Source organism: Aulonocara stuartgranti (assembly GCF_965226115.1).
Source record: "Aulonocara stuartgranti genome assembly, chromosome: 6".
Taxonomy (NCBI): Eukaryota; Metazoa; Chordata; class Actinopteri; order Cichliformes; family Cichlidae; genus Aulonocara; species Aulonocara stuartgranti.
The window spans coordinates 37698887-37712628 of NC_138944.1; the positions used below are offsets into that span (position 1 = coordinate 37698887).

At 42.7% G+C, this 13742-nt stretch overlaps 3 protein-coding genes across 3 annotated transcripts in view; 1 reads left to right on the plus strand and 2 right to left on the minus strand.

Moving 5' to 3' along the window:
- hoga1 (4-hydroxy-2-oxoglutarate aldolase 1) overlaps positions 1–5662 on the minus strand; it is a 36131-nt gene extending 30469 nt beyond the window's left edge. Inside the window, exon 1 of the mRNA XM_082536705.1 lies at positions 4849–5662. The gene's annotated coding sequence lies outside the window, so the exon portion shown is untranslated. The remainder of the gene's footprint in view (positions 1–4848) is intronic.
- Positions 5663–5667: 5 nt separating this feature from the next.
- The window catches only part of LOC309708550 (metal transporter CNNM1-like), a 28418-nt gene continuing 20343 nt past the window's right edge, over positions 5668–13742 (plus strand). The window contains exon 1 of the mRNA XM_082536675.1: positions 5668–7248. Coding sequence (XP_082392801.1) covers positions 5820–7248 — 1429 coding nt within the window. The 5' untranslated portion in view covers positions 5668–5819. The remainder of the gene's footprint in view (positions 7249–13742) is intronic.
- LOC309708559 (piggyBac transposable element-derived protein 4-like) overlaps positions 10445–13742 on the minus strand; it is a 209237-nt gene continuing 205939 nt past the window's right edge. The window contains exons 2-4 of the mRNA XM_082536692.1: positions 12324–12492; positions 11194–12131; positions 10445–11104 (exon numbers count right to left, since the gene is read on the minus strand). Coding sequence (XP_082392818.1) covers positions 10556–11104; positions 11194–12131; positions 12324–12453 — 1617 coding nt within the window. The 5' untranslated portion in view covers positions 12454–12492 and the 3' untranslated portion in view covers positions 10445–10555. The remainder of the gene's footprint in view (positions 11105–11193; positions 12132–12323; positions 12493–13742) is intronic.

A 13742-nucleotide genomic window follows, 5' to 3' on the forward strand; every position in this document is an offset into this window, starting at 1 on the left:
ATTACGACCGATCATGTTGTGGCCAAGAAAATAAATAAACAAATAAATTAAAGTAAATTAAAAAAAGAAAAGAAAAAAATAATAGTCTTTTAAACTTTTATTTCAATATTTCTTGTGGAAGGCTGACAGTTGTGGCCTGTGTAATCCCTTTAGTATGATGCATAAGAGGGGAAACATAAACATGCTTACAGAAAGATGCTTATTTGATACTTTTACCGAAACTGGGATTTAGATGTTTTTGTCAAACATTAACTGGTTAAAACTGACAATCGTTTAACCCTTGTGTGGTGTTCGTATTTTTGTTACTCAGCCAGTGTTCATGGGTCTGGTGGACCCGCTAGAGTTTTGGCTTTCCAAATTAACACTATCAAACAATTTTATGTTAAATTACTCAACAGATGTTTACTTCATCCCAATTACAAGCCATATGAACAGCAAACATGATTAATTTTTTTCCCTTTACCTTTGTTAGATCACATTTATGAATGAATGTGCTTCTCTTTTTTTTTTTATAAAATGTTATAAAAAAATAAATCAGTTATAATCAAGTGGAGTGAGTGGAAAGACACAACACATTTACACGTGAAGCAATATGTTTCACAACTAAATGGGATCAGCTGCTCATCAATGGTGACATTAGGCCCAGGGTTGTAAAACAGGGAGAGGTGGTGCACACACTTATCCCACACTGTCCTGATGGCAGCTAGCTCGTCTCTCTGCCGTCGAGCTGGTCTGTCGTCTCGGTTATCAAAAAGGAATAATCCTGGAAATTTTGTGGAAGTTTTCCAGAGACATTGATGCACGGAAAGGTTCTTGCCGGTTTCTGCATCCCACAGGGATTCTGTGGATTCCCCTTCGGACCTGAAAACTCCTGCAAGGATAAGAACCCCAAAGTAGGCCTTTGGGGTTCTTAGATGAATTTGGTCCATCTCCTTCCACCTCTCTCCAAAAACACACCTTCCTTCTAGATTACTGCAATGCAGAAAAAATTTCTGGATGGAATCTGGGATGAAAAGCTCAAATGAAGACTTGATGTCCTGCACATGAGTAACTGTCAGCCGTGTTGGCCCTGGCTGATCACAGTAACAGCTCTGCAGGGTGGCTCATTTCTTGGGCAAGAAGACCATTCAATGTCACCAGTTACTGACATCCATATTTCTTCACTTGCTGTCTGGTGGGCTTGTTCTGGTCCTGGAGCTGGCTGCAGATGGGGTACTCGTCTTCGTTTTGTTACTAAATGGTGCTCAACCTCATCCTCTTCTTCAAAGTCACGGTCAGACTCTGAATTTTCAGAAATGTGAAATATTCTGAAACCTCTTTGTCAACATCATCATCCGAAGCCCCTCTCTCTTCCAAAATCAATTGCATGGCCCTCGCAGCAGATAATCTTTTGCCATCTTGATCAGTTGTCATAAAGAACCACACTGGCAAAGTCTTATTTATAGTATTATGCCCCTAATTTGCAGGTGGGACAGGGTATGAGAAAATAAAATTTGGATCCCTCAAGAAAGAGGGTAAAATGTGCGGGAATGTAAGAGCAGACGTGTCGATAGTTGAATTTTCAACAATGTTGCAACTTTGTGCGGAGCAGGAGGGGAAGAAAACACTATCAGCAGCACCAGAAAGGAGGAAGACAGAGTGTGGGAACACAGGACCTACACTTTCAACACTTTTATTAGACCTGGGTCCAGTGGACCCGAACACCTTGTATGTAATGTAAATGCGTGGGGGGAGGTACAGTATGAGGTCATTGAAAATTAGTTCGGATTTATGTTCTTCACCGAAAATAAGCCAAAGCCAATGAATTTCAGGTTGAAAAAAATAATTCATTGTTTAATTTTTCTCTTGAGAAAAACTGAAAACGGGTCTCACGGACCCGAACACCATACAAGGGTTAATAACCATAAATGAACAAAAAAAAGCACAATAGACTCAAATCCAGTTTCTCCTCTCTCCAAAATCACTGCTTGATGTATTAATTAAGCAATCATAAAAATAAGCACATCTCAACAGAGGTCATTATAGTTCACTAAAACTAAATTCAAAACTAAAACTGGAAGTGGAAAAAAACACGTTAGTTAATTACAATAAAAAAAATCATTTAAAAAACTCCTAAAAACAATTGAAAGGAAAACTAACTAAAATAAAATCAAAATACAGTTATATTTGGTTTATTTTAATTAGAACTTGCCTCAATACGCTTTGGTGGACGTGCTTATTGAGTTTCTACGAGACTGTGAGTCAGCTGCCTTCAGAAAGTTATTTGTTTTTATTGTAATACCTGTACTGATTTTCACAATTATTGCCACCGATGTATGTAATAAAAAAAACGAACTAAAATGAAAATGAAACACGTGAAAACATAAAGGAAAATCCACTCTGGAAACTAACTGAAACTAAACAGAATTAAAAACAAAAAGTCGAAATGAAATAATAAAGAGAAGCGGAAAATACAAAACTGTAATAAGACTGATCCTGACATTCGCTCTTCTATTGTTGAACATTTCCAGTCAGCAAACGTCACACAACAGACAAATAAAAAGTAACAAGAGGAACCATTGGGGCATTTTTATGGACTGTATATTAATCGCTATAGCAAAGCTTATATGAGATGCCACTCAAAGTGATCTGATTCAGCTGACGCAGATCCGACACGTTACTGTCTGTGCTGGTGGATGTGACGAATACCCCCAGATTCTGATAGCCTTTACACTTCTGCCACCTTGTGGAAAAAACAACTTATTACGTTCAATTTACAAAATTGACCAAATCATAACATTCTCTGCGGTTCTTTCCATTAATTACCTTTGATTTATACCAGATGGTATAAACATGCTGTCTAGATGCTCCCAGTTAACTGAAACTACAGAGTGAATCTTGGAGTGGACAAAAAAGACCCCCTTTAAAATGAAAAAGAAAAAAAAATGAAGCCAAAATGCAGACACAGTGTGAGAAAATCTGTGTCTGCCCTTACTGCTTCCATGGAAAGAAGGACAATAAGTATCAGCCAGGTGCAGAAGGTTCATTCAGCTATGTGTTAACATGATGTCTGGGAGGAAAGACATTAGCAATGATTAGACAACCAGTTGTTGCCGCCATTCAATCTCAGAAGGTCATCCAACCAATTTGAAGTCCATCATTCTAGTGAGAGAGGTTATTCAAACACTAAAAACAGGATGGGATGTGCCTGCAAACTGGCCCCAGTGTCAGACCATACAGTGGTCAGAGAAATTACAACAACAACAAAATAGCTGCATTATTTACTCTGTATTTCTCAGTTATCATGTTTAATATTAAAGTTCATGACATTACAGGTAAAGAGACTGAATTAGTTTGGCTTGTTTGAAAGAGAGGTCTCGTCTCTCTAAATAGAAAATCACTCAGTTTAGGTTTGAACAAACCACTAGACTAGTGGAACAATGTCCTTTCGGACCACTGAGACTAAAATAGAGATTTTTCATTGTAAGGCACAAACACACAACACATCTACAGTCAAGCACAATGGAGGAAGGTTGATGATTTGGCTTGTTTTGAAGCCACAGGACGTGGGGACCTTGCAGTCACTGAGTTGACTATGAACTTGTGTCAAAGTATTCTAGAGTCATATGTGAGGCCATCTGTCCAACTGACTCAGGGTTTATGTTATGGACTGTTTTTATCAGGTGGGATTATATTCTAAGTTGGGTTATACTCTCTGAGTGGTTTATGTTTGATTTTCTTGTACTTTTGTGTTCTCGTTTGATCATTTAGTTTTCTGTTAGCTTCTTAGTCATTCTTTCATCATGTTTAGTGTGTTTCTGTTTGCCTTCAACCTCACGTGTCCTTTCATCTGTTTCCCTGTCATGTCTCTTGTTTCCTGTTTTATTTTGATAGTCATTTGTCCTGTATTCAGGGTATTCAGTTTTGCATCCTCACTGTCTTGTTATGTCTAATTAGTCCCCGCCTGTTTCCCATCCCCTGCTTGTCCTGCTTGTGTATTTAAGTCTTCAGTCTTCGTCTGTTTGTTCTTTTGTTTGTTTCTTCTTATGTTTGTGTACTTCGTTGTTAGTTTGTTTTTCCAAAAAAAGCTGCTGCTTTCAGTCAAGTTTTTGTCTTGGAGTCCTGTGTTTGGATCCAACCCCTGCCTGCCACACATCTCAACATGACACCAAAAGCTAAGGCCCGGTCTACAACAGGACAATGATCTCAAGCACAGCAGCAAATCAACAGAACAGGCAAAAAAAGGAACGAATAAAGCTGTTGCAATGGACGAGTCAAAGTCCAAACCTCGAGGGGCCTTAATTCCCCCACAGTAATGTGACAGACTGATAAAGTCTGATTACTTTTGGTATTTTTTGTCATCCATTGTTGTTTTTATTTCCATGTAGAAACTACAATTAATAAAATAATAAGCAATAATAGCAGTGTTTCAAAATCGGCCCACGCTGAAAGCTGTTGAACCAACTTTTGTTAGCACCTTTTAGCCCGTGAGGTCTGTCATCATCACTGCTGATCATTACTCTAACGCTCACCCAAAACAAACAAACTAAAAAGGTTGTTTGTTTTGTAATAGACTAAACACTGAAACTTGGGTGTGTTGTTGTTCTTTTGCTGTGATGTTCTGTTTTGCTGTTTGATCCCATTATTTTCACTGAAAAGCACATAGTGATAGTGCAGACAATGGGCTTGTTTTAAGGCAGCAGTTTAGGGAGTAATTGTTATTATTTCAGGAATCAGGGAACTAGCTAACACAGAGTCAAGGTGCATGATATGGGCTTCTGCTTGCTCAACAGTCCTGAGTATTCTTTATATTTTTCATTTCATTACAGAAGGTTCAATATTGTCTTGCTGAAATATGTAAGGCCTCACCTGCAAATGACATCATCCGGATTGGAGAAAATCTTGCTCTACAACTTGTTTAAGTCTTTTAGCATTCATCTCCAGGTGTGTATGCTGTGAATTCCAGTCATTTCCAGACATGAATGCATTCCCATAGTATCAGAGATGGTCCCTCTCTGCTTGCAGAGTATCCATGTTTTCCAAACAAAAGGAATTTTAAATTTCAATGTGTCAGACCACAGAACAGTTTTACAATTTAGCTCAGTCTTTTTGGAATCACTGGGTTTCTGGCTTCTTGGAGCTTTGGGTGGCATTTGTGAATAGCACAACGAACTGTGTCCACAGAGAGTCATTTCTGGATATTTTCCTGACTTCCATGACAGAACCATGTCCATTTTTAAAGCAGTGCTGTCTTATGACCTGGAGATCACAGCCAATTAATACTGATTTTCAGTCTTTTCCTTTGCACAGAGATCTCTTGAGATTTCTCTGAATCTTCTGGTAATATGAGATATTCAAAGTGTTTGCAGTTTTACACATTTTTACATGAATATTGTTTTTGAATTGTTCCTCGATTTGTTAATGTGTTTTTTCCTTCTTCTCTTTTGTTGTTCTTTTACTTATTGGTGAATCTCGACCCATTTTGACTTCTGAGAAACTCTTCCTGTCTGAGATGCTCGTTTTATACCCAGTGATGTTGCTGAGGATAAAGTCATTATTTAAACCTCGATGAAGGTTGAAAAGGATGCTTGGACTTGCTGAGCGCAACATATGTAATGTAAACTCCACAGTGAAATCCACGAGGCTATTATTAGAAAGTTGCGTCAGGGCAAGGTGGCGAGCCCCCCCCGCCCCTCTGTATGTGTGTGTGTGCTGGCGAACATCATTGTCAGCACCGCAGTCAGCGGAGCGCTGGTGGTCCCTCCTTCTTCCACATGGACCGGAACCGCGCGGCACGTGACCCGGAGACCGTGGACTGAGAGAGCTTCTCACACCGCATCATGGCTGCATCCAATGCGGCCGCGCGATACCGAGCCGTCTCCCTGCTCTGCTACGGGGCTCCGCTCTCCCTGAGCCGGCTGCTTCTGCTCCTCTGCGCCTGCTCGCTGCTGCCAGCCCCGGCGCTCGGGTTGCTCGGCTTTCGACCAGAGGAGACCGGGGCGGAGCTGTCCGTGGAGGACGGGGTGCTGAAAGCCACCGAGGGGACTCGCTTCATACTTCGGGTCTACTATTCCACCTCCTCGCAGAAGCTCAATCGTGCTCGTGCCAACAATGCCGCGCCCTGGATCGCCTTCATCGAAGAGCCAACTCCCGGTAGAGAGGGGCAAGTTCACCCGAAGCGAAACATGTGCATGGACAAGAACGCCAGCACCTCCGACATCGAGGTTTTGGGCTCTTTCAAGTCTGCTTCCAGTCAGAACTCGGTGCTGGTGGAGCTGCTGGCCAAAGACCTGCGGAGAGGGGAGAAGATTAAATATTATTCCATGTGCGCCTTTGACGGATCCAAATGGGAACACTACCGGACTAAAGATTTTTGGGTGGCCGTGAAGGAGCGCTCAGCAGTGCCGGAGCTCTGGCTGCAAGTGCTGGTCTCCGTCCTCCTGCTCGGGCTGTCAGCTCTGTTCAGCGGGCTGAACTTGAGCCTCCTGGCGCTCGATCCAGTGGAGCTACAGGTCCTCCAGAACAGCGGCACCGACACGGAACAGAACTACGCGCGGAAAATCGAGTCTGTGCGTCGGCATGGTAACTACGTCCTGTGCACTCTACTGCTGGGGAACGCGATCATCAACGCCTCGCTCGCCGTGTGGATGTGCCAGATCCTGGGCATGACCTGGCTCTCCACGGTCATTTGCGCCTTCGGGATCTTCTTCATCGGGGAGATTCTTCCACACTCGGTCGCATCGCGCCACGGCCTGGCCATCGCATCCAAAACCATCTGGGTGACACGGCTGCTCATGGTTCTCTCCTTCCCCATCTCATACCCCATCAGCAAGCTGCTGGACCTCATCTTAAACCAGGAGATCTCCAACTTCTACACCAGAGAGAAACTCTTGGAAATGTTGCGAGTCACCGACCCGTACCACGACTTGGTAAAAGAAGAGCTCAACATCATACAGGGAGCACTAGAACTGCGCACCAAAACTGTTGAGGACGTCCTGACTCCGCTGACCGACTGCTACATGCTGGCCTCGGACGCGGTGCTGGACTTCAACACCATGTCCGAGATCATGCAGAGCGGATACACGAGGATTCCGGTATTTGAGAACGAGAGATCCAATATCGTGGACATTCTGTTTGTGAAGGACCTGGCGTTTGTGGACCCGGACGACTGCACCCCCCTGAAGACCATCACCCAGTTCTACAAACACCCGTTGCACTGCGTCTTTAACGACACTAAACTGGACGCCATGCTGGAGGAGTTCAAGAAAGGTGAGAAGGGTGTTAGAAGGGAGTGGGTGTGGCATGTTAGCAGGTTGCTGGTGCTTCAAGTTTATAACTTAAGCTGTAACAGACTCTGTAAGTAACCTGGGTGAGAAAAGCAGGTGAGAGGTGGCAAAAACAAACAAACAAACAAAAAAACAAAAAAACAAACAAACAACAAAAAAAACCCAACAACCCCGAAACATTCCTGTTGTGTACTTGAACTTGATTTATCTTTGCACTCATGAGTCCTGTTTTTAACAAGAAAGTTTTTTCTGCAGTTCATCATACTTGTGATGCTTTGCAGATGTTTTCCGGCGCTTTAAAGTGCTACAGTTGAGAAAGGGAGCAGGAAGGACTCAATGTCTCACTGCGGCACTTGTGGCATTCACACAGGGAAATCAAACCCTCTAATAAACTAGTATTTAATGTATGAACTTGAGACGGCAACTTGTGTACTGACACATAATTTGTTTTCTGCCACCTTTCAATTCGAGAATGATATGGGCCCTGGAAGTTGCAGCTGAGACAGCTGACCTATCTTTTAGCAGCAGTGCTTAACCCTCTTTCATCTCCAGATGGAATGCAAATATGCACTGTTGCAATCTGAAGCTGAAAAGGAGCTGTTCTTTTCCCCCTTTTTGTGTTTTTGCAGTGTGCACAGCTTCCCCTGCAGATTCGAAGCAGTCTTCCACCCTGCATGCAGGCAGCAGGCTGTTCCATCTTACTCTAGTTTTAAATGGGTGGGGTTCGAATTGGCCAATCACAGACCTTGCTGCTTATCACCGCCTTCCTGCATTCTCAGGGACCCTGCAAAGTCAGCACTTTTTTCTGCTGTGTTTGTGGTGAGGAGAGGAAGATAAATAGAGGACACCTTGGCCCAGGCAGACTCTGTTTGCGGGAGACGTTTGTATTTCTGTCTGTTTTGGCACAAAACAGCGAAAAGCTTTCACTGCCAAATGTCACAGAGGGGTTTCTATTTATTCTGAACATCTTTTTAAGCGTGTTGTAGTGAAATGCTTTTGGAAACATTTTATAAACTTGGTAATGGTAGAATTTTCCAGAAATGTAAGCTGTTTGACTCTTTAGCTTTAAGCACAAAAAGTTTGTCTTGTCTTACACATCCTGTAACAGACAAGCAAGACCTGTGTGTGGATTTAAAATGAGCTGCATATATTTGGATTATGTAGTAGCTTGTACTGTATGAAGCCAGATGCCATCAGAGCTGCAGGATGAACACAAATATAGTTCTTGTGTCGCTCTGCAACAAAGGGATCTGGATGAGATAATCTACACAGTCAGAGGATTATAAACAAGGTCTGTCCTTGGTGTGTGTGTGTGTGTGTGTGTCTCCCTGTGCCTCCTTGTCTCTGTGTAGGCACTGCAGCAGAAAAACTCAGGCCCTTTTATTCATTTCAGTGAGACTCCTGCAGTAGCTGGTGCTCACAAAGAGAGCTGCAGGAAACACACAGCTGCAGGGTGATCTATGGCACCGTGTAAAAGTCTTAAGGCACCCTTCATTTCTTTAAAACTTTCTAGGAAATGGGAACAAATAATAGTAATAAAAGCAATAGTCAATGATCACCTTTATTCTTTAACACAGCCTGAACTCTCTTAGGCAGATGTTCTTCTCATTTCTTTAAGTAGTCTTCAGGGTCTGCCTTTTGCTCTGTCCTCTGTTAAAATGATCCCAAACTGCTTCAATAATATTGAGGTTTTACTATCCAGGCATGCTTATACTGCATTGGCGGTGTGTTTGGGATCATTTTTGTGCTGAAATACGAAGCTGTTGGGATTCAGACACTTTCCAGATGGTATTTCACAGCGGGTCAAAATCATCATGTGCTTTGTCTTTATTCATAATTCCATCAGTTGTGAATTGCAAACACCACTGGCTGAAAAGCAACTGCAAAACATGTTTTACCGATGGCTGTAGACACGCATTGTTGCACCTCTCTCCTGTCTTCCTTCTTGCATATTGATGATGGTTCACATTTGGATTCATCACTCCAGAAGACCAGATTTCTGCTCATTTTCAGTTCTCGTGTGATTTGTTAGATCTCTCCTGTTAAATCTTTCCAAAAAAAAAAATCTTATAGACATGACTCTCATATACTGTTCATCAACTGTCGATAGATTTCTAGGCCTTCTTCTTCTTTTGTAGGTTTCCTCGGATTCTTTAACACTTACACCCCCGGAGAGCAGTCATTTCGGGGTAGTACCTTAGACCCCCGCGGAGTCATCATTTTGCGTTTCTACCTTTAAAAGCCGGAGAGCAGTCAAATGCTGGAAGTGGAAGCTAAATTGGCTAGTCATTCATATGTATATTGGGTCGTTACCTAGGAATTCTGGAGGGAGGGGATTGGGGGAGAAATCAACACACATGAGTCTAGGTCCTTTGTTGCTGACATTTATTGATAAAAACAGTAGTTTCATTTCATGTTATTTCCTTTTTCATTTCAAGCAAGGAAGTGGATGTAGTTAGTAAGTAAGATATTTCAGACATTATTCTGACACAGAGGAGGAGATACTGGAATTATAATTAGTATCTATGCATGCATTTGTGATTTTGTTTGACCTTCCCATTGCTCACAATTTGAATTTGTTCACACTGCAGATGAGTGTCTCAGTCCCCAAACAAGCTCTCTTTTTCGGTGGAGAAGCAGTCTCCTCATCCGCAGTGAGTGTGGAGAAATCAACACACATGAGTCTAGGTCCTTTGTTGCTGACATTTATTGATAAAAACAGTAGTTTCATTTCATGTTATTTCCTTTTTCATTTCAAGCAAGGAAGTGGATGTAGTTAGTAAGTAAGATATTTCAGACATTATTCTGACACAGAGGAGGAGATACTGGAATTATAATTAGTATCTATGCATGCATTTGTGATTTTGTTTGACCTTCCCATTGCTTACAGTACAAAAAACCAACCATTTGTACACATATGTACTAATAATAATAAAAAGTGAGTGCAACACTGCAACCCGTCACCCCGTCGTTCAGTGGTCGTTGATCAGTGGTCCATTGTGGCACCATTCAGAGCACTGGTACAATAGTACCAGCAAGATATGGGAAGACATTGCAAATGTACTTGGATTTTAGGTTGCAAGCCACCCAAAACTTGATCCCAAACTTGTCAGGTTTACTTGCAAACACTTGGAGTGTTTCAGTATGCCATCTTAGGGAGAACTCAACACACATGTAGGTCCTTTGTTGCTGACATTTATTGATGAAAATAGAAAAAAAACCAACCGTTTGTACACATGTTTACAAATAATAACAAAAATTGAGTGAGTACATTACAACATTTTCAGCAATCACTCACAATCCTGGCACTGCCACGGTATCTGTCGCCTGCATTTACCACATGTGTACCTGTAGCAGTGAACACATCGCACAGTGGCCTGATTTTTTTTGCATCTGTGTTTGACCTGACACGTGGCCCTTTTTCCAGGGCTCGGTGTGGAGGGTTGTGTCCGAAGCAACTGTTCTTTTCTTTCCTTCTTCGCAGCTACATGAGAGTGAGCCAATTCGGTTGCAAGGGCTACCAGGAAGTCCACCCGTCTTTCCTTCGTCCCGGTGCATTCTTGATACAGCACATGTGCATTCAGTGCTGCCATGTCAATCATGTTATAAAACACGGCAACTGGCCAGCGCCGTGTTCCTTTGCGGACAGTGTACTCCCGAACCATCTGGTCCATCACATCCACGCCACACTTTGTCTTGTTGTAAAGGGTGACAGTGTTTGGCTTCCTTTTGGTAGTGTTTTCGGTCTGAACCACGCTGTGCATGCTGCTAAGAATATATACTGTCTTCTTCCGTTTGGCCGCATACGCCGTCAGCGTGGCAGCAGAGGTTGAAAACACCTAAGAAATAAGATAAATTGTTAATTCCATAGCCCTTTTACACACAATGAAACACATAAACATAGAACCACAAAAGACCTGCAACATACCTGAGTGGTGAATTCATTGCGATCTGTCTGTCTAGTGGATTGAGGAATTTCCCTGCGAATCTTGTTGACTGTGCCGAGGATGGTGGTTTTCCGTCTAAGAAGTTTTTGCGCAAGTGAAAGCGATGTGAAAAAATTGTCAGTGGTAACATTTCTGCCCTTGTCCAGGAATGGTTCCATCAGCCTCATAACTACATTTTCGGAAAGTCTCTCCCCAGTGGGACGATTGGGGTCCTTGCCAAGATATGGGAAGACATTGCAAATGTACTTGGATTTTAGGTCGCAAGCCACCCAAAACTTGATCCCAAACTTGTCCGGTTTACTGGCAATATACTGCAGGAAACTGCACCGAGTTTTTGATGGGAAAAGCTGTTCATCAACGGTGATATGTAGACCAGGGTTGTAGCACGTGATGCAGTTGGTGACAAATGATCCCCACACACTGGAAATTGCTGCGAACTTATCAGTCTTTGCTCGATCACAGCGGGTGGACTTGTCATCAAAGCGTAGGTGTTGCATGATGTCTTGGAAGCGGTTTCGTGCCATAGTTCCAATTATCTGTGGGTTTCCCAGGTTTGCTGACCAGCAGTCATTTACAGATGGAACCCTGTAAACCCCCCGCAAGATGACAATAGCAATAAATGCCATTAGTTCAGGGAGGTCCATGAACCAACAAACATGCTCCGTTTGCTGTGCATGTTGAATAGTCCATTCTTGAATGCTACGAAGCATGTCAAGAGTGATGAAACACAGGAAGCTCTGAAGGCGACTCAAGATACTTCTCCTGGCCTTAGCCGTTGGCTCTCCATCTGCAGCGTACGGTTCTATAGGGGTGAAAGGGAGACGGGTCCCCACATGTTCTTCACGCCACACTGTGCCATCTTTCGCTGTCTCAGTCCCCAAACAAGCTCTCTTTTTCGGTGGAGAAGCAGTCTCCTCATCTGCAGTGTGAACAAATTCAAATTGTGAGCAATGGGAAGGTCAAACAAAATCACAAATGCATGCATAGATACTAATTATAATTCCAGTATCTCCTCCTCTGTGTCAGAATAATGTCTGAAATATCTTACTTACTAACTACATCCACTTCCTTGCTTGAAATGAAAAAGGAAATAACATGAAATGAAACTAACCGGAAGACTGATCAGACAGCTCTGAGTCCGAATCCGGCTGAACTTCTAGGTCTTCTCCATCCGAGTCACAAGGGTCGACTTCCGCCAGGATCATTTCCAACGCCTGCTGGGTGGTGAGTCTTCTCTGCATTTTCTTTCCTTGGAGAGGAGGTCCGTACACCACAGGATTCTTCAGGGCAATGAAGGGTTAGGCTAAGTGCAGTGAGATTGTATCATATATATACCCTTGATCACAATTGATCAGTGGGGTCAGGTCACACTGATCAGCGGGGTCACACCCCCGTCGTTCAGTGGTCGTTGATCAGTGGTGCCACAATGGACCACAGAACGACGGGGTGACGGGTTTCCTGCAGTATATTGCAAGTAAACCTGACAAGTTTGGGATCAAGTTTTGGGTGGCTTGCAACCTAAAATCCAAGTACATTTGCAATGTCTTCCCATATCTTGCTGGTACTATTGTACCAGTGCTCTGAATGGTGCCACAATGGACCACTGATCAACGACGGGGGTGTGACCACATAACAATGCAACCCGTCACCCCGTCGTTCAGTGGTCGTTGATCAGTGGTGCCACAATGGACCACAGAACGACGGGGTGACGGGTTTCCTGCAGTATATTGCAAGTAAACCTGACAAGTTTGGGATCAAGTTTTGGGTGGCTTGCAACCTAAAATCCAAGTACATTTGCAATGTCTTCCCATATCTTGCTGGTACTATTGTACCAGTGCTCTGAATGGTGCCACAATGGACCACTGATCAACGACCACTGAACGACGGGGTGATGGGTTGCAGTGTTGCACTCACTTTTTATTATTATTAGTACATATGTGTACAAATGGTTGGTTTTTTGTACTGTAAGCAATGGGAAGGTCAAACAAAATCACAAATGCATGCATAGATACTAATTATAATTCCAGTATCTCCTCCTCTGTGTCAGAATAATGTCTGAAATATCTTACTTACTAACTACATCCACTTCCTTGCTTGAAATGAAAAAGGAAATAACATGAAATGAAACTACTGTTTTTATCAATAAATGTCAGCAACAAAGGACCTAGACTCATGTGTGTTGATTTCTCCACACTCACTGCGGATGAGGAGACTGCTTCTCCACCGAAAAAGAGAGCTTGTTTGGGGACTGAGACACTCATCTGCAGTGTGAACAAATTCAAATTGTGAGCAATGGGAAGGTCAAACAAAATCACAAATGCATGCATAGATACTAATTATAATTCCAGTATCTCCTCCTCTGTGTCAGAATAATGTCTGAAATATCTTACTTACTAACTACATCCACTTCCTTGCTTGAAATGAAAAAGGAAATAACATGAAATGAAACTACTGTTTTTATCAATAAATGTCAGCAACAAAGGACCTAGACTCATGTGTGTTGATTTCTCCCCCAATCCCCTCCCTCCAG